The 20,214-nt window shown below is 47.3% G+C and overlaps 2 protein-coding genes across 3 annotated transcripts in view; both read right to left on the bottom strand.

Moving 5' to 3' along the window:
* Positions 1-20,214, bottom strand: part of LOC119389741 (alpha-amylase 4N-like) — a 294,142-nt gene that overhangs the window by 262,947 nt on the left and 10,981 nt on the right. The window contains exons 4-8 of one of the 2 annotated variants that reach the window (XM_037657113.2): positions 18,173-18,968; positions 16,852-17,230; positions 14,410-14,731; positions 13,744-13,792; positions 12,683-12,861 (exon numbers count right to left, since the gene is read on the bottom strand). In XM_037657113.2, the coding sequence (XP_037513041.1) occupies positions 13,766-13,792; positions 14,410-14,731; positions 16,852-17,230; positions 18,173-18,968 (1,524 nt within the window). In that variant the 3' untranslated portion in view covers positions 12,683-12,861; positions 13,744-13,765. Of the gene's footprint in view, positions 1-12,682; positions 12,862-13,743; positions 13,793-14,409; positions 14,732-16,851; positions 17,231-18,172; positions 18,969-20,214 lie in introns of those variants that run through there. The other variant, XM_049414532.1, reaches the window with a different exon arrangement.
* On the bottom strand, positions 226-2,969 carry LOC119391128 (transcription factor HES-2-like). Its single transcript, XM_037658804.1, has 3 exons — positions 2,919-2,969; positions 1,563-1,758; positions 226-683 (listed from the first exon to the last, which is right to left on the bottom strand). Exons 1-3 carry the CDS (start codon positions 2,967-2,969, stop codon positions 226-228), a joined length of 705 nt encoding a protein of 234 aa, XP_037514732.1.

The following is a 20,214-nucleotide window of genomic DNA, read 5'->3' on the forward strand; positions in this document are numbered from 1 at the left end:
CGCCGTAAATGATTATTTTTACGTCAGCTTTGTGCGCCACACCTTAGAGGTATGCAGATGTGTTGTAACTGAATCAAACGAAGTCGCTTTGGACCTTACATGACCGCAGGAAATGTTCTGAGGTCTGCGCAGATTGACAGAATTTGCAAACAGTGTAACAAAACGGCATTTCTTGCTTTCGAGCAACATACACAATCCCTAGCAACGCAGTGTCTTTTTGGGCAGCTACCACGGCCTCCACATTGGCTCGTTGGAGCCGTCGTGGTCCAATCCTTCGTCCCTGTGCAGGCGGTAGTCACGAGGTTCGTCCTGGCAACCTGAGCGGAGGAACAGCTCGGCGTCCGGAGAGGCGACGTCGCCGTAGTCTGAAGACGATGACTCCTCTTCGCTGGCGTCGCTTACGGAACCGGCCTCGTAGCCGTAATCGTGCAGCCTCGCGGGACGTCCAGGTTGAAGGTCGGGTGCGTCGCCGTTCGTTGACGAGACGGCTTCGTCCGCGTAAGCCGGCTGCATGCCGGTGCCACCGGTGCTTGCAGACAGGTGGTGTAGCCTGGACTGCAGGTGGGTCAGCAGCGTGTCCCTCAGCCGCGGCTCCATGGCGTTGGCGTACCGGGACACCTCGAAGACGCAGTGCCGGTAACCGTCGTGGAATCGCTGGGTGCGCTCGACCTCTTCGTGGGAATCTGCAAGATCGTAGGCACACGGCATGCGGAGGTAAGGTTTCTGGCAGTCATCTAGGCGGGCGGACAAAGTGACATATAAGTTCGAGGAAGGAAGCCTGTGAGTCAGCACTGATATGGAGCGCGTAACCTAAAACGGCAGGTAATATTTGGGCTATTCTCTACAACTCGAGAAGTTCGAGGGCCAAGGAACAAATGATATTAGAAGAGAGAATGGAGAAAGGCAGGTGTGAGGTCTAGGTACGGCGGCTTGCTGTTTATGATACCTTTCAGTTAATGACATTTTTTTCCAGAAGTTTTCAGATCCCACGTGATGTTCAATACGGCTTTGCCGTGTGATTTGGATAATATTTTTTAAGTTATTATTTGTCAGTCTACTGACAGTTAAAAAGAAAAAAGTGGTGAGGAAATATGCGAGGAAATTTTGGTGGTCAGGTGCTAGAGGAACATGAGAGAACATGGTCGAGATAAAATTTTGTCGCTAATTCATTGAAGGGAGTGGAAAAAAGCTGTATAATTTAACGCCCGAACACTGGCCGCATGCACTGATATAAGCACCAAAGAGGAAAAGAAAATAACTGATTCACACAGAAATGACTAGAAACGAGGGCAATAAAAGCTGAAGTTCGCGAAGCAGCTGTAAATCTAAGGGTATTGTAGTTAATAACAGGCGGTGTTGGAAGGCGGCAACGAAGACCTGCGCCAATGCCAAATAGTTAATGATAACAGCCTTCCTTCTTTATTTTTTTCTTTTTCGAATTGAGGTTTTCATGAAGGATGACCCTATAGTACTACCCCAGATTGCATTTCAATGGTTTCGCTTCATAGATTAATCTGATGCGAGCTTACAATGACGGCGGGAGGAAAGATGCCGTTACTTACCACTTTCGAGGTGGAGCTGCCGTTGGCGGAGGAACTTGACGGTCATCTCGAGAATGTCTGCCTTCTCTACGCGTTGAGACCGCGAGCTCTGCTTCTCGAAGGTGCCGCCGTCGTTAGCCATCAGGAACCGCTTGAGCTCCGAGAGGCAGTTGTTGATGCGCGCCCTGCGACGCTTCTCCATGAGGGGCTTCATCACCTGTAACGAGTGGGAGAGAAGGAGATTGCCTTTAATGAGAGCTGAAGGTGGTAGCCTGGTGCGCTTCACGGTAGTGAATTCCTCGCATATAGTTGGTGTGACGTTCTTGTGCAAAGGGAAGCACAATGTAATATGGAAATAACTGTGCGAACAGGAAAGAGCGCTTAATTCTCCTTTTCGCCTATGTACTATATATATTACATATATATTTACTGCAAAACCTACTATACTGAAAAATCCTTGAACACGGGGCGTCGCCAGAGCCAACGTTTCAACAAATGGTCTTGTCTTCTTGAAGGCAGCAACTGGCCATTTGTCGAAAAGTGGACTCCATTGACATTCGTGTTCAGGGATTTTTCATGTCTTCATTCTTCCATCTACACCTGAACATCTGCGTGGTTTATGTCTATATTATATACACCCACATAGTCCTTTAGGTGACAAATGGTGACCATCTTTATGTGACCATCTTAGATGACAAACGATGTGGTCACATTAGTCAATACATGAACACCTCATGGTCCATTACATGCGTTCATACAACGGCTAGCATGCAGATACACGTCAGAGAACTATTCACAAGAATGCAGCTTTCTGGTCAGCGGGTGTATAAATTGCCGAAGACAAGATTAGCAACTGTTTTTGGAACAGCTTACTGTACTCCTGGAGGGCTATCGGTCTAGTGTCATTTTCGCAATCATGCGTTAAGCGCCGCCTCCACACCTATTTTTTTTATAGATAAAACTACAACGTAACCCTGTGCTCAAATTAAGGACTACGGCTTCAGATTCGATAGTCGACCAGCGAGAGTCCAATGTTCTCACTATTGTCAATGTTGGTAAGAATGCAACGATGTTTAATGGTGGTCAGTGAACGAGAATTCAAAGCACGTCGCAACAAAAATCACCAGTGTAATAAAGTGTCAAATATCAAAATTAAGTGTTCAATATAAAAAAAGTGTCCAATATCATCAATCAAAACTTTTAGTTATGCTGATATACCGAGTTCTGAAGACACCGTTCTACCACTCTTACAGAGGGTACATTGTATTAGGACAGCTAGAGCTCGTTCAGTAGTTTTCGTTTTGTCTAGGGCTGAACCCTTCTGTACGACTCAAGAACCATCTAGAATGGTTGCTGACAATGCTAAAGACTGCTCACCTTTCTTCTGAGGAAGGCCGTCGATGGTGAATGGCAGGTAGGCGATTGCATGATGACTCGGGTGTGTCCCTGGAAAGTCTTCGCAATGTGCTAGTGGATGCCCCTTTAACGACGCATCGTGTCTCGAACGACCGCAAGGACCAGAAGAAGACCTCTCCAGCTACGTATGCTCGGCACGTAGGTCGAGCGTAACGTTCAGGCTCGCACAGGTCCTAGAGTCCCAGTACACAGCGCACAAGTCCGTTCAGGTGCCGTTTTCCGGGGACGGTACGAAACTCCGAGGCACGCGGGTGACGTGGTGCTGGATTGGGCGGGCGGGAGAGGAACCGCTGCTTCTTTGATTACGGAGAACTCACGTTCTAACGCGGTCCCGAGTGAGCAGCTTTCTTTTCAAGGCACACGAAGACGTGGCGAGAAGGAAACGGGTGACACTTTTTCATTTTCATTTTTCTTCCATTTTTATTGTCACCATAGGCATGGGGGGGCTAGGTGTCCTGCCGAAGGAAGGGACACCGCGCATGCCTCTCCTGGGTTATGTGGACTTCCCCTTCTTGTGACTCCCCCCTGGCCCCCCGCCATCACTTCTATACTATTGTTATCTTTCACCATCTCTCTCTCCCACCGAAGAGCCCCGACTTCTTGTTACGTAGAAAGGGGGGAGGGGGGAGAAAGTGGGACCCTCGTTCGGGAAAAGACCCCCGCTCCCAGTCCCGCCCACCGTAACCCTCCTGCTTTCTGCTGGTTTCTTTTTTGCTCTGCTCACCGTAGAGGTGTACCGTACCTACCGTTTTCCTTTCTGCGCCTTTTAGACCTCCCCCCCCCCTCCCCCACCCCCCTCAGTGCCCAGTGCCCTTCTCAATGCTGCCTCTTTTATCTCCTCTTTTTCTTATCGCTGTCACTGTGGACGTGTTTTGTTGTTTGTCTATTAATCGCGCCCAGGCTTCACCCCTCGTCCCAGGGCCCCTGCTCCTTCTCGCGTCGCTAAGGAGCGTTTAGCAAGTGGTGTGTAGTACCCGCTGACTCTCCAGGTGACGAAATAATGGTGACTCCTTCCCAGCGGGCGCAACACACGCGTCGCGCGCGCTCGCTTGCTGCGTAACCACTGAAAGGTTTTTTGCGTACGGGGGCGGTGTTCCCGGTGCCTTCTAGCTCGTGGCCTCAAAGGCTGGCTAGCTCGCACACACCGGTGGCTGCGTGCAGTGGCTCAAGAAAAGTTCGGGAGGAGCGATGACAACACAGGCGTATTGACGGGACGCTTGCGGTGAGACCGCGTAGGTGTACAAAAGTTGGCGGAAGAAAAATTGACTTTTCCGCTAATGGATGAGGTTAAAAAGACCCCTTTTGGCACATGGTTTCTGTTCGCCACACTGCATTATACTTCTCACGAAATAGTTGCTTAACCTCTCACGAGGCCAGTGAGAAAACCTCGCTTTACTAGTTCAGTGAGAAAGCCAAGGCCAGTGAGAAAGCCTCTCTTTTACAAGTTCTGTACGAACTGGCATGCGAGCTACATATATAGACAGTTTTCTGTCGCAGCACTTTCATTACTCTTACCGCCAATAAATATGTTTAGCGGGCAACTTGAGAGACTGCGTCCACCAGCTAGGACGTCCTCGAACATTTTGCTTATTGCATGTTGTTGCTTCGCTTCCTCCATGTCAATTCAGTAATCGCGATTGGCGCAATAATCCCATGTTAAAACCTTAGCGAAAATGCAGTGCTTGCCAAGTGTTCCGAAGTGATGGAGTCTCAAAGGACGTAATATCTCGCTAAATCATGACGATCAGCTGCCCGTCATGAGTGTATTCCAACTAGCCCAATTTTCTACATTATCTCGCTGACCTCTGTTTTTGGCAAAGTTCCGGTTTCGCGCCCGTTACTCGGACACTTCGAACTCTTCTAAGGTAGACATGCCCTGTTCCTTTCGTTCTCTTAGATATTGGAACAACGAAAGTGTATCTCATACGTGGTCTTAAGCATCCGATACGATCATTAATCACGCAGCGACTAGTTGGGAACCTCTGATAAAAAAAAAGAACAAAAAGAACAGCACATCTTAAACGAACAATATGGCTTTCCCAGACAATGTGTACGACTTCAGGTGCTAGGAGACATCCGCTATGTTAAAAAAAAAAGCGGTGAATTAGATACCGTACTGTGAAATACTGAGGATAAGAAGAAATTCGCTGTGTTGTTATATGACAGAACTTGCTCAATTACACTGTGTTCTTATGATATGCCAGACCGAACGACCGACCGCATAAAGCTGTTGAGCCAGAGGCGAACGACGGAAGGAGCGCGCTTATAATTATTGTATGATCGCTGTGATATGCTTGTAAAATAACATGCTTAATATACATTAGAAAGACTGACTTAGTTCACATCTCTCGTTGCCTATTTCTTTCCTTAGGCCTACTTTCTCTTTTACTCCTAGACCACTTTGGTCCCCTTACTCATGCCTATCAGCGGGTAAGGCACAAGAATTTTCCTTCTAAAGAAAAAGATTAGTTTTGCGCAGTTTGTACTGAGTCGCGCAAGGCTGGGGCAGAGCAGAGCTGGTCGGCACTCGGCTCGTCCTGGCTTGACTAAGCACACGTGCAATCACACCCCGATGCACGAAGTGTTCACCTGATCACATTGTAAATCACGAATATTGCTAGGCATCGATCTGGTTCTATTGGGTGTCTCTGTTTCTGTCTATCTAGTTCTTTCTCTTTCTTTCCTGCTCTTTCTATCTTTTTTCTATTTCTTCCCTTTATTTATCTTTCTCTCTATATATATTTCGTTGTTTCTCTTTCTATGTTTCTCTCTCTTTCATGCCTTCTTTCTGTTTATGTTGTCTGTTTTTACTATGTCTTTTTTTTGCCTGATCAATGGGAGGAATGCCTGAAGAGCAGCGATCTCCACACCCAACCCCAGGCCGTCAAGAGGGCCCACGACATTGCGACGGAACTTGGCTCTAGTCTGTTTCTTTCTATGTCTTTTTTCTTTCTTTCTTTTTCTCCTTCTTCCCTTTCTGTCTCTCTTTTTCTCTTTCTGTCTATTCTTTGCTCTATCTGTTTCTTTTTTTTCTCTCTCTCCCTGTACTCGTTCTTTCGTCTATCCGAGTTACTGCAGAAGATGACGAAGCGAGCACGCGCCGGCATGATGATGATAGTTCCTTGTCTGCATCGTGAACCGGACAAACGGTGCACGCGTAACAGATCCGCTGAAAAAAAAACGAGCGAAAGGAAATACTTCCGAATTTCTTAGCATAGAAGATATTGAACTCTCCGTAGCCTGTCGTGAGTACGGTCGGGTTCAATCTGCAACACTCTTCTACCCTTGGTCGAAAGGGTCCCAAGAAAGCATACCGAAAAAGAAATAATAAGTTAGGACAAATAAGTGCTTTCAAATTGCGGGTATAGTTGAACAAGTTTTTCTTATGTCGGCACCGCCCCATGATCTTGGAAGCCCTTTGGCTTCAGGCAGGATATGCTACCCGATCCCTTTCCCCAGTGTATAGGTATAGCATACCAGTTATTCTGGACTGGTAAACCTGCATTTCGTCTCTCTCCTCTTCCTTCCTTCTTTCAAATATTGAACGCAACTCCTCGTATAGTTGCTTGCACTTCGATATAATCAATCTGCGTTGATGTAGTTTCACTCTCGAATGTGTAATTTTTAGAATACAAACGTAAATTCGTTAAATTTTTTTTTTATGGAGATGGTTCGTGCACGGAGCCTCTTTTAGGAGTTACTCCCCTTTCCTATAGTGCCAGGTAGGCAACCGTGCTCAGTCATTAACATTCCTGTCTGTCGTATACCCCCCCCCCCCCAAAAAAAAAAAAAGAAATCTTCATCCGTACACACACACTCGCCTCACAACGACACCAGCACACGAACGTTCGCGATCTGGTGGAGAGCAAAATATGATTAATAAAACTGACATGGTACTCGCATAACTTTTTCATTCGCTTCGCAACAAGGTTGCGCAAATGCAATGATACTTGCGGTTCAAACAGTGACAGTGGTCAGCGCTCACCCTGACCTCAGTCTTCTCATTTCTCTTGCTTTGTTTTCATCCAGTGCGCTAATATGCCATCTTAATCTGCTGTATACTGTCACCTTTGTCATGTGTTTCCTCATCGTTACGCTGATGATTTGACCTTAGAAATGTGGCTGCATGGTTACTACTCTAATCCCTAAAAACTCTTATAAGTCACCAAATTATCTGTTGTAAGACGAGTGAATAGACGACCCATTCTATGACAAGTGACCTGCGTGTTAGGAACGGTGCGCAGTGTACCTTGAAATACATGTGCGTTAGCACTATTGGCCGCGAGATCGAGCGGAGTCGCCGCCTAGCGGCTTCTGGCTGAACCGCGCCTAGTGTGGATTGCTCCGTGCGTCGTCTGCTAGCCCCGTTGTGTTTGCATGTGCGCGTACGTCATGCACGTTCTCAAAGGGCGGTTTGTTCTGTTGTGTTAGCGCGAGTTTAACTGCTCGTAGGTATACCTGACATGGTGTACAGAAGCAAATGGGCTTGCTCGGCTGCATACGCATTGTAATAAGATCAGTGAGTGGGACTTTCGAGAGGGCTGTCTATTGGTGTCGTATCCTTCGTTCGCCAGAATCATTTCAGTGTTGGTGCCGCTTTCTGGTTCAAGCGCATCCTAAAGTGCGCTTGGCATAGTCCCAATCATCAGGAGCATTAAATAGTGTGTGAAGGTAGCGTTTTAGCGACTCGTTGGTAAACAAAAGCTAGGCTCTAGGCCATGCACTTTCGCGTTGTTGTAAGGTGTATAACCGCGGCACTGTAGTTCATCGGTTATGCGATGGGCTGTAGTTGTGCTTAAGCTGTCCTTTTATTGTACGGTCGTGGTCCCGCTACATCGAAATATTTCTATCAAGTGAAGTCTGACGCTTTGGTACTCAAACTGTCCCCTAAAAAAAAACAGACGATGGAATGACACGGCAGTGATAAAACGGAGTTTTATCACTGCAGAACCACCCGTGTGCTTAGATTTAGGTACGCTTTGAAGAACCCAGATGTTCAAAATTATTCCTGACGGCGTGCCTTACATTTCTGTCGTATAATTTCACGCAAAACCTCATCTTTTTTACATTATCTTGAGCGCTTACGTGGAGTTATTATAAATTGATGGAAGGCAGCGGACATTATTTATTTAAAAAAAAAAGACACTTATTATATAATATAACCGGACCTTTGTTGCATCCCTGTCGTGCATGTAATCAATCGATGAAAGCGCTGTGCTAAACTCTTACCTTTTTATTCTGTTACTAGCTCAAGAACAAGGGCGTACGCGTTGAACGTCTCCGTGGCGCTAAAGCGCTGTCGATCACGTAGATTTCCTGACTAAACTCATCAACTGTCCTAAATTTCATGGAGAACTGAACAATAATAAAAAATGCGTATTCGCGCGAGCAGTGCTCGTTCTCATTGCAGAGGAATATGGGCTGGTATCAGGGGCGTAGTCCGGGGGGGGGGGGGGTTTCAACCCCCCCCCCCCCCGAAGTATTTCAGTATTGCATGTGTATATATACACGCACACATACAAATGCACGCACGAACACACATAAAGTATGGTTGAACCCCCCGAAGAATTTTTTTGTCTACGCCCCTGGCTGGTATACAAATGAACAAGAAACACTTAAATAGTTTAGTCGTGCTACAGCAGTGCGTAGTACACAGACCACAAGCCCACCTCGTACACAGAAAACAGCCAAAAGCGTCATAAAGTGCATAAGCGCAGACCATCTCCAGGGCAAGCATCCCTTTCATCGGCAGATTGCGCTTCTGTCACGAGTAATAGTAACGTTGGATGATCTTCGTGCATCGATTCAACAATGAAGAGCGTATATATTACCAGTAAGCTGCAATCAACGCATTTTATTCGCCGAGGATCGGCTCAAACCGCTCACAACGAAGCGCCGATGTGTGCATTTGTATACGCGCCGCCGACGGCCTCTCCACACTAACGCGGCGACGGTGCTGTCACCTATAGGTCGATCTCGCCGCCAATAGCGCACAGTATCAGACACTTCGAGTTCATGAAACCGTGAAAACAGCGATGGATTCCGAAATGTATTCTATAGTAGTCACACTGGCTATGCGATGAAAGAAAGGTTGCATCGGATTTCGGCATGCGGTCAAGGATCGAAGTACAACAACGACCTACAAAAGATATGCAGCACCCTCGATTGGCCGAACAGGAACGTGCGACAGTTTCGGATTCGCGCTTCGAGGTGTTCACGCGCGGGTCGACGACACAAATGCACGTGCATACTCCTCGGAATTCGCTTCTCGCCTACGTATCGAGGGTGTTTCTTTCCACTGTCTGAACGCGTCATTACGCCTCGCCGATTCTCTTCTGTCGCGCTGGCCAAGCGGCAACGGGTAAACAGACTGAGAGAACCACGAAACTTCTTGCTTTGCGCATACGTGCGAATGGTCTATGCAGGGTAGTCTTGTGAGAGACCATAGCTAAAAGGAGCGAAGCGACCAGGTTTCCGCCGCATTAGATCGGGTTTCTGGGCAGCCATTCGGTGCGGTCAGTTCTTTTGGATACGTGTGGCGTGAAACTCCGTTTGTCCCGCGTTGTTGTGGCAATGAGAAAGAAGGTTCACACGTTACGGGAAAGAAGGGCTCCTCCTACACAGCCGTGGAATCGGACGGGACCCCGATCTAAAGAGCTGGAACCTCAAGGGAAGGTGTTTCTGGGAGGATAGTGGAGGTAGAAAGGGTCCGGCCGATGCCAGAAGGTGCCTGCGCGTAACGCAACAGCCTCGGCCCAAACCAAAGGGTGCACGCTGGCGTCGCTCGACCGCGAGCCTTGCCCCCTTTCTGCTGTCAAAATATTTCAGGGCGCCCGCGTGAAGGCGACGCTTCCTTTCAGTGAAGTCGTTCGAGCGGACATCTTCACCGCGCAGCGGGGGCTACCGCCTCCGCGTTTACATAACAAACGGGAAAGATATCTCCGGCGAACCCCGTGCATATACGCATGCAGGCGAACGGGATAGACGGCTCTGTCCCTGACCCGCAACTTGAGCCCCCTATATATAGGCAACGTACCTTCAACACCTCTTCACGTGTTGCTTTCTGCGGCCGGCCATTCTCGTGTACCGCGTGCGGTTAGCCTCGGAGCTGGCGTCGAGAAATGATGGTATGACTCGGTGTCGTGCCTTAGTTCGGACGCTTTCTCTTGTCTCCAGCTGCGGTCGGAGCGACCTCGAAGCGATCGTGCACGCCTCGAGAGAGGAGTCACACGTGTAGCTGTGGCGCTGTTCTCTGTGGAGTCTTTTGTTATTGCTTAATGGTGCTGTGAACGAAAGATGGGGCCTTAATATGCAAATTTTCGATATCGAAGCACCCGTATAGGGTTAGTAGTTGCTACCAGAGTATAGCGATGGCAACGTATTTTTAGATTTATTTCGGTTCTATGTTAAGTTGGCCAGCTATGCCTGCCGTCATGGATAGTACTGACCTTGCTTAATTCGTATGTTGTCCTTTTCTGGCATCACATTTCCGTGTCCGCTACAACAGGCTAGCTCAACGATGCGCCTCGCTTGATGTTGGTATTACACATGTGTGCGTGTGCAAAAATATGCTTGCAACGGTTCTTTCTTTATGCATTCTGTTGACTTGAACGTTCAGCAACATGAAGCACTTATTCAATGCAAAAATGACACCGTGCATCTGTATTTCTAGCCAAGCTTAAGACACTCGTCAACACACAGGGAAAATATGTAATTGAAGACAATACAGCGAAAGGGGACAAATGGTGGCCGTACGTTTGACTAACACATAATGATGAGATTGTCGTGTAGGGGTACAAGCGTAATTATAATAATGGCTTGGGCTTTACGGGCTTTATGTGCTCCCTGTTCTTTCTCGTTTTGCTCTCTTATCTTGCATTCGTGATACAGTGAGCAATGCGAGCGAAACACGAACAAATAAAAGGTAATTGAGGACAAAAGCACGCAAACAAAGCGCTATCCTTCACCTGTTATTGAATACCGCAAGTCAAAACCAACTGGCTTTCAATGTGTGCTGTCCTTAGCTTACAAATTTCCTCCCCTTAATTTTCCTGCGTAGAATATAGCATAAACACCGCATTTTCTCTTTTGGTTATCCTCACGGCCCTTTCCAATTGCCACGCTTTTCTTTCTGTTCAACCCACAATTAATAAACCGAAAAAATGACGTAAATAAATTACAAGTGTATATAAGAACGACTACAGGGCTAGGCACAATAATCAAATGGCTCGTGAAATCATTGAGGCGTCCGAGATTGTTCGCCTGGGGGATGACTGCGTCAGTATGGCATCTTTGGCACTAACGCAGAAGGAAATAAAGTATCTGAATTTGTAATGCAGGGATATGCGATAGGTGCGTGATTCATCGACATGAGTGTTTATCGGTATTGTAATAATATTTATATATTAAAAAAATCTATTTTTGTAAATGTTTTCGGTTTGGCTTTTTGTAACTATCATACGCGATTGTATGAAAGCTTCACGTGTCCGTCCAATAAATTCAGCTTGTAAGTTTGCGCTTCGTGTTCGTGTGGTTCAGTCTTCGTCCTCAAAGTGGTGCGCAGTAACGTAATAATGACTACTAGGGCCTCTCTCTCTCTCTTTTTTTTTGATCTCGCTTACCGACTACTTCCTCAGGCTTCTCCAAATACACGTGCGCACAAAAGATAGCCTACAAATTGACGTTATTAAAGCGCAAACACAGCTGGCAACATACGACATCGGAAGTCAAGTTCCTGCTTTGCAAACGCGCGCTGCGGCATTCCACCGCTTCCTTCCGCATGCATCCTCTCTTTAACTGGAACACTCCGTCCTCATACAGTTCCAGCAGGAAACAGTGCGCTGTCCACAATGGGGCGCTCAGTACGGAAGGAAAACCGCCGACTTCCTTCGTTCGGGACGTCCTGCTCCGGTCTGTCGGGCCTCCGCATCGCCAAGCGCCCGGAGACCCTCAGACCGCGGGTCGACCGCAGCCCGCGCGGTTTTCCACTCATTCAAGGTGTTTTAATCTCCTTCAGCAGCGGCTCTCGTATTCAGAAAAGCTTCCATCGTCTAGGCCCCGCCGCCGTTTTCTTCATATTCGTGAGCTCTTCGTGACGCGATACAAATGAGTAGAGGAAGCAGCCATACACGGGCTGCAACAGTTTGAAAAGTATAATAACACAAAAAAGAGGCACAACTCATAGGAGCAGGACACCGAGACACCCTTACCCGCATCCTTTGCATGCCGTCCGCCCGGAAACAAACACTTCATGACCCTGACCGATGTCAACGTGGGGTGACAGAACTTAAGCGCGTAGTCGTATGCGAACCCGTGGGTGGCCCGAAACCTTGAAGGAAAGGAGACAACAACGCCGGATCGCGGGGAGAATACTCTGGGGACTTAGCTAAGGTGTTGTGTAAACTCTTCGATCAAAACAAGGCGCGATCTTATACCTTCTATATTCTTTCCGTCATGCCCCTCAAAACCGGAGCGTTTAGCCTAAACTGCAGTAACCCGCAAGGCCTGGCCGCAAGCTCCCTCCCCCCCCCCCTTCCTTCCAGCTGTCCTCATCGTAAACTGTTTTCCCTCTCCCCTACCTTTTGACGCCCTCTTGAAGAGGGTTTTCCGCGTGTACCAAAAAACTAAACGGTCTTGTCCAGCCCGGAGACCGCCGGTGTTTTCCACGCGCACACACGACGAAAAAAAAAAAAAAAGGAGCCGGGTCAAGGAGGTGTTTGGGACGTCGGCAAGCGGTACGTTTATTTTGGGGTCGGAAGACCTCGAGATGTGGACAGAGCAAACTGAACAGCGTTGCGCTTCTTTCGTCTTCTTCTTCCTCCTCGACTCCAAACCGAGAAGGCCAAGTACAAGGTCGCCGATCAAAGCCCGTTCTTCTCATTCCCGGAGTGTCCGTCGCAGAGACCTGGATAAGAGTTTCAGGGAGAGAAGCATGTGGTTACGCATTGAGCAGTGTGGAGTTGACCGTATCCATTCAGATAGCAGCGTTCCCCGTGCGGCTGCGAAGTGGACAGCTTATTCTTTTTTGATCGAATATGCGCGCCTGCATTATATCGTTTGGCTATTCTGGTTGCATATATTCCCTCTCGCATTAAAAAAAAAGTCCTTCTCTCAACCAGCTGAGTTGTCTATGCTGAGATTTACGCTTATAACGAAGAAGGAACGTGCAGTAGTTGAAATGACCCAGCATAATGCCACAGCGTTACAATGGCTAGACAACCATGTGAATGAGCCCTTCTTAAATGAATAGAAATGTAACTACCTGCTGTTATTTTTTTTATTAAGTGTATACTACAAGGAGAGGTTGGTGCCAACTTTAGGCACCGGCTACTGCTCTTCTCTTTCAGAATAGTTGCCGTCTCAAAGAAAAGAACAAGCACAAATCCATGCAAAGGAACCTGGAACAACGCTCACGCACTTAGTTACAGTTCTTCAATACCCTTAAAACAAGGTTTCCGTTCTCATTTGACGGTGTCATGAGATCAATGAGAGACGAGCGTGGTTTAAAAGGTTTTTTTTCTCTCGCTCAGCTGTTTATTAACCTTTCCTTCTATCACACCTACGCGCCTAGAATGACAGAAAGTTGACATAGTTGGTAAGGATTCACGATACAAGAGTGTATGCGTGCACTGCAAACACAGACACAACAGAAGAGATGAAGACAACAAAAACACCGCCTAACTCGAAATTGAACCAGTGAGCTGTGACCACTTATATCAATATGTACGCAAGTAATAAATTGAAATCATAGTGATTATGAGGGATATTATGGCAGGTTTATACTTACTTTTTCGTGGTGCCGGGCTCCTTTAGACGTAATCTGGGAAGACTCTCTCCTGCGAAGAAAAGATGATTGCCTGAATATTCTTCGTACGTCATATCACATCACATTATAGAATAGCTTTGAATACGAATGGGCATGTGCTTGTCTGAAAGTTCATTTATCCGCGTTTTTATGAAGCGCTTATTCTTCCACTTAGACGGTATAGGTACGCAATACAAGGCACAAACCTGTGGTTGTAGGATAGTTAGTTACATGCAAACTGCAGGTGCAAAGTTCTGCACTATAGGCCCATCTCGTATACGTAGGGCTTCACGGACTCCTAGGCCTAGTCATGGGTGTGCGCAGGGCCCCGAAGACAGCGCCTAACTCTATGTCCCAGCATTTACCGTCCGTCGCAAAATTAGCAAAAACAAAAAACAAATGAAGAAAGTGCATTCGCACGAACTGCATTGCATAACTTATGCGTGCCAGTGAGACAATGATTTCAACTTGCATATTTTACTGCAGTTGCAACAATATACGTGTCCCTGCCCGGCCGCCTCACCAAAGAAAAAAAGGAAAAATGTGCCGATGGATGAATTGATTGATTGATTGATTGATTGATTGATTGATTGATTGATTGATTGATTGATTGATTGATTGATTGATTGATTTGGTGCCACGACTCACCTGTGTATGTAAGGCGACGGCGGGCACCTCGGCCGCCGGGTCGACGCTCAGCTCGGCGAACCCGTCTGGGCGCACGCGCACTACGTGACCCGAGCAAGTGCGCGTGTCGCGGCGGGAGCCGCTCAGCACGTCGCAGTAGTAGCCGGCCGGCAGCGTGGTGTTGAACAAGCCGCGCACCACCGAGAGCCCGTTGTTGACGAGCACGAAGCCGCGCTGGAGGCGCGCGAATGCCACGGCGTCCGCATCGTCGTCCCACCAGTTGACGGCGGCCGCAGCACCCACCCAGTTGCGGAAGTGCACCATGTTACGGATGGGCAGCCACCTGAAACAGACTATGCTTCCTGAAGACTGTACAGCGAAAAAACAAAACAAAACAAAAAAAAAAAAACTCGTGGTGTTTTTTTACGCATTCGCCTAAGATGACTGGAAGGAGAAAGCTATCTTTTACTTCTCACTCGATTGTCTTGACCGCCCCCCCCTCGCCCACGAAAGCTTTCTGCACATATCACGGTTTTGCACTATACCTCTGGGATCGGAGGCATTGCAAGCTTTCTGCACCTGGGATCAGGCCCTCCATGAAAATGCGATGTGGTGTGGTTACGTCACAAAAATTCCTGATCTGTTACCTCATGTTGATGTCGTTGATGTCATGGGCTGACGTCATGACACGATGATGATTTTTGGCATCACTCGTGTTGCCACTGACGGGCACTTTTCGTGCTTGATGAGGCATCTAAGGCTTTCGTCTTAGTAAACGCTGCAAAAAATTGAGACAGCTGCTCCTGTTTGTAGAGTTTCGAAATACGGAATGGGTAAACTGCATTTTACTCAGCGTCTTGTTCAGTTCCAGATTAATGCAAACGTTATGTGTTCGGTTCTCACCGGCAGCAAGTTGTCCTTTCGTCCACATTCATTTTCCTGTATCTCACAATTTCCTCACTTCAACTAAAAACAGCAAATAACTTTTTATGCTTGCAAATAACGCTCCCTTTTCGCAGGGGCCACCACTTATTGGCTTCATTATCAGTTGGCTTGCTATAATTGTGCCTACATGAATGTGCCCTATGATTTTCTTGCCTTCTTTATCTGTTGTTATGACATTAATTAATTAAATAATTACGCATTGTTTCCTATTGAGCGATGTAGGAGGGCGAGAAGAAAGCCTTAGTGAGCCAGCTTGAGAACCCTCATCCCCTTGGCTCATGGTTGCGTGTTTTCAAAGCTTTCCTCCACGTAAAAACGGCTGATCAATGTTCATGAAGAAATTCGCAGATAGAGATTTTTTCTAAAGCTTATATGACTTCCGAACCGCCTTTCCTCACATCGAGAAAAAAAAATAGAATGCATCAATAGAAGCAGTGTTTGGCTGTGTGCGACGAAACAGCTATCATGTGCAAATGAGTGTCTTCTGAATGCTAGGCACGTGCCCCCTCTCTGTGCGTTCTTCTTCATTTCAACTGCGCATATACTTCACATCGTAAGAAAACGCATGAAGATTGTGCGCAGTCAGGCGGTTGCGTATAACGCTGTTGAAGGTGATATAATGGGGCGCATCGCGGGAGCTCACTCGCAATGCTTGGGAATGCTGCGAAAGCTGTCCGTCAGCGTTTTCATCAGGCGCAACGCGGGTATATATGCATGCGCAGCGGGAAAAATGCCGTGCCATCTCAGCGTTTCAGATAGCGTGCTCGTATCAAGTTCCAGAGACTCAGAAGAACTTGCAGCAGCGTGCGGAACGCAGTAATATCTGGACTTTTACGTGCCAAAACCACGATATGACTATGAGAAACGCCGTAGTCGAGGGCTGCGAAAAACTTTCGACCATCTGGTATTCTTTAACGGGCACTGACATCGAAGTTCGCCTCCATCGAAACGCGACCGCCGCGGTCGGGATCCAACCCGCGACTTTCGAGTCAGCAACCGAGCGCCTTAAACACTGTGTTGCCGAGGCGGACGTGCGGAACGTAGGGCTCAGTATGATTACGTGTACGCGTACAGAATTAACGTGAATTTCAGGTAGAGGCTCTGTACAATTCGCCTCCTAAGAAATGGACGGATGTTTGAAGTCCTGCAGCATTTGAGACATCCGCAGGGTTAAAATTGGCATTGCATACTATCATACTTTTTCTCTACATGACAATTATAGTTGTGTGTAGTATTTCCGCCGCACAACTATAATTGCCATGTGCGCACCTCGCGTACTTTCCTTGGGTTATCACCGCGGTCCCGGCTTGCTTCCCGGTCACGAACGGCGTGCGCGCTATCAGTGTGACATAGCATTTATTGATAGGAAAGTGGCGAGAGCCGGGTTTTCAAGAAAGGAAACGCGAGCAAGCTAGATGACGATTATCTATAGTTGCGTGGCAGAAATACTCCCCAAATACTCCACATGAAAGACAGAGAAGCAAACGAGCAGTGCACAACAAGAACAAGACAGCGCACCTGTGTTCGCATATCCAACCATTGTAGCACTCGAAGTTCTCCCTCATGAGCACCGGCTGGGTGTTGAACATGTGGTCGAACGGGGGTCCCAGCATCTTGGGAGGCACGTACGTCTCGAACTTCCCGTCGAGAGCGTAGCTGCTCATTACTCGCGGCACGCCGTGCGGCTGTGCCAACATTAGCACGGTGGCCAACACGTGTCGCTTGCGATCCCGGTACGTGACGACGTCGCCCACGGTGTCGGTCACATCAATGCCGCGCTGAGTTTCGTGACTGTCCACGTAGACCACCTGAGCAGCCTCACCGGCACCTTTCGCTTCCATGATGAACGGCCGCAGAGATTTCAGTGGGCGCTCTCGCACCCTGTTCAGCGCGTTGGCTGCAGCGTGTGAAAAGGTTTGAAAGAGGTGTACTACACGCCTATTCCACATTATTTAAATGAAGGACAGAAAAAAAATGACACAGAGTCCTTACTGGGGAAATGTCATACAGTATATAAGCACTTAGCAAAGCACTTGGTGCCCGTTCATGTTGAAATGCGCTTAGTATGACAGGTCCTCTTAGTATGGCAATAACGGACATACTCAGCGCATTTCAACATGAGCATAAGCATTGCTTGTAATCGCATCACTTAACCAACATACAACACCAGCCGATATTGGCCATTATTAGCCATTATTAGCCAATACTAGCCGGGATTAGCTGTCTCTGCGTCGCTACTCTGTGTTATCATTTCGCGCTTTTACTTCTGCTCCTATATTCCCTACTGCACCACTGTAATATTCTAATGGTCGATCAGGAGCAAACTAGTCTTTTCATCAAGTTTTCTTGCGTTATGCGCAAGAAACACAAAGATGGGAAGACGAGGACAAGCAAACTGTCTCAGTGTTCTCCCCATCTTTTCGGACATGGCAAAATATGAAAGTACGGCCATCAATAAGCCCATTTCATGGCTGTTTTGACATATGTCCTGTTGTGAAGTTCTAAACAAAGTAGAACCCAGAGGAGGTTCCTGAACCGCCATGCCCCACGATAGCAACGTTTCTGCAAAGAACATATAAACCGGGCTTTCGTCGATGCTTGCTCGAAACTTGCCTTATTAGAGTGTTTCTTGATACGGCGGGTGCGCATGCAAAGCGGTTGAAATTGATGTGCCTTACAGGGACAAAAAAGACGTTTAAATTTCTGAAAACACGTTTTTTAGGGAACTAGTGCTAACATTTGCTTCTCCTTCATCAACCAAACTGAAGACTCTACTTCCCATTTTATAGATTGTAAATCAGCTAACTGCAAAGTAATTTTGCAAATTCAGTATACTTACCGTACGTCTTAAAGAAAGTAGCGTTTGTGACTGCTCCTATATATTCGTACTCTTCAGTCCAGCTCAAATTGAGCGTCGACATCTCGTGGTAAATGAACGGGCCATCGAAATGCGAAGCCAAGCGCGGAGGTGTAACTGTTTCGCCACCTTGTTCAACGGTCGTATCTCGCTTTCTCACGTTCGTAGCAGTTTCGGTGTCCGCTGTAGTCCTTTCCGCAGTCACGGCAGGAGTATCCGAGGGTGCATCAGAGGGTGCATCGGAGGGGGTATCCGATGGACTGTCTGGCTGGGTGTCTGAAGGAGCCTCCGACGGAGTATTTGAGGGAGTGTCCGAGGGAGTATCTGAGGGAATATCTGAGGGAGTATCCGAGGGAGCATCCGGGGGAGTGTCCGAAGGAGTATCCGAGGGAGCGTCCGAGGGAGCGTCCGAGGGAGTGTCTGAAGGAGTCTCTGAGAGAGTCTGTGAAGGTGTCTCCGAGGGTGTATCCGAGGGTTCTTCAGATGGAGTGTCCGAGGGAGTCTCCGAAAGTGTTTCCGACTCACTGTCTAATTGAGTCTCCGCCATTCTATATGGAGCAGGTTCGCTCTCATAGATCTCCAACTTTGCCTCGTCCGGTTCCTTCAATCGCTTGTATATAACGTTCAGGTCTGATGGCCATATGTAGTCGGCACCGTCGATCCTGAAGCCGCTCACACCGAGCGACAGCAGCTGCTTAAGGTAGTTAGTGATGCTGGAGCGGACGGTCTCGAGCATGTGGTTGAGGTCTGCACGACCACGAAACTTACAGTTCCGTACCTGAAAGAATAATACGACGGCGAAATTGACAAACTTGGTCTCAGCTTGTACTAATCTTCATGAGGCAGCAGCTGCACATCATCGATATTGTAGACAACTATGACATCAAAAAATAAGGTGGCACTCCTTAAACTTTAGCATGGCATGCACTGTTTATTGATAGAACAAGGGAGTCGCTTGTTCATGTACTTTCGCGTTTACCCTCTTTTCAATCTGTTTGAGAGTAGGCCTTGCTTTAAGGGACAATAAAGAGAAACAATGAATCGGTTTATATGGATAAATTGTACTCTGAGATCTCTAATGTCGTTAATTTCGCCATCATAAGTTTATTAATAGAGGAGAAAATGAAGTTCAAAGTTTCATTTTTAAATTTCGCGCCGAAAGTTCCCCGCATAACGGCGAGGATTTCAAAGTTTACTTATCGCATTTTGGCGCCAATGGCTCAACAAAATTACCCCAAACTTGGTATGCTAAGTCTATAGCCCCCTCAGAGGACAATGTACTTCATTTTTACCGATTACGAACGACGTAGTCCCGTAGGCGCCGTCAAAACATGTGACGTCGCGGCGAATGGTGCGGAAACGTCTAGGTGGCGTCGTCGCCCATATTTTGTTTCTGCGCGTTTTCTCGCTTACTAAGCGTCTTCTCGTAGCAAGCGTGGTGTTTTTGGCATCGTGAAAAAGTGCTATACTAATATGAGAAAAATCGTTTTGTTCTTTAGTGTCCCTTTAAAGAGTAAGAGGCTGACTATATTTTCTATCTATTCAGGTTTGAAGCTAGTGTTTCTTTATGCTCTTTTAACGATGTTTGACAAAAAATGGCAGTCCAATTAGACTGAAAAAATATTATGTAGAATGCTAATGATACTTGTAGTCAAAATGGCATTGAAAAATTATGTGAAAGCCAGAGGCTGACCCGATGAGAAAAATATTTGACGTTGTTCTAATTATCTACGAAGTTATATCGTCTTACAAATGGACAAGGTGCTGCTAAATTTATTGATACAGACTTTGTTTTAAACATCATCAGCCTGTCTACGCCCACTGCAGGGCAAAGGCCTCTCCCATGTTCCGCCAATCAACCCGGTCCTGTGCTTTCTGTTGCCACGTTATACCTACAAACTTCTTAATCTCATCTACCCACCTAATTTTCTGTCTTCCCCTCACGCGTTTGCCCTCTCTTGGAATCCAGTCAGTTACCCTTAATGACCACCGGTTATCCTGCCGACGTGCTACGTGGCCGGCCC

The sequence above is a fragment of the Rhipicephalus sanguineus genome, chromosome 4, assembly GCF_013339695.2.
Source record: "Rhipicephalus sanguineus isolate Rsan-2018 chromosome 4, BIME_Rsan_1.4, whole genome shotgun sequence".
NCBI classification, from domain to species: Eukaryota; Metazoa; Arthropoda; class Arachnida; order Ixodida; family Ixodidae; genus Rhipicephalus; species Rhipicephalus sanguineus.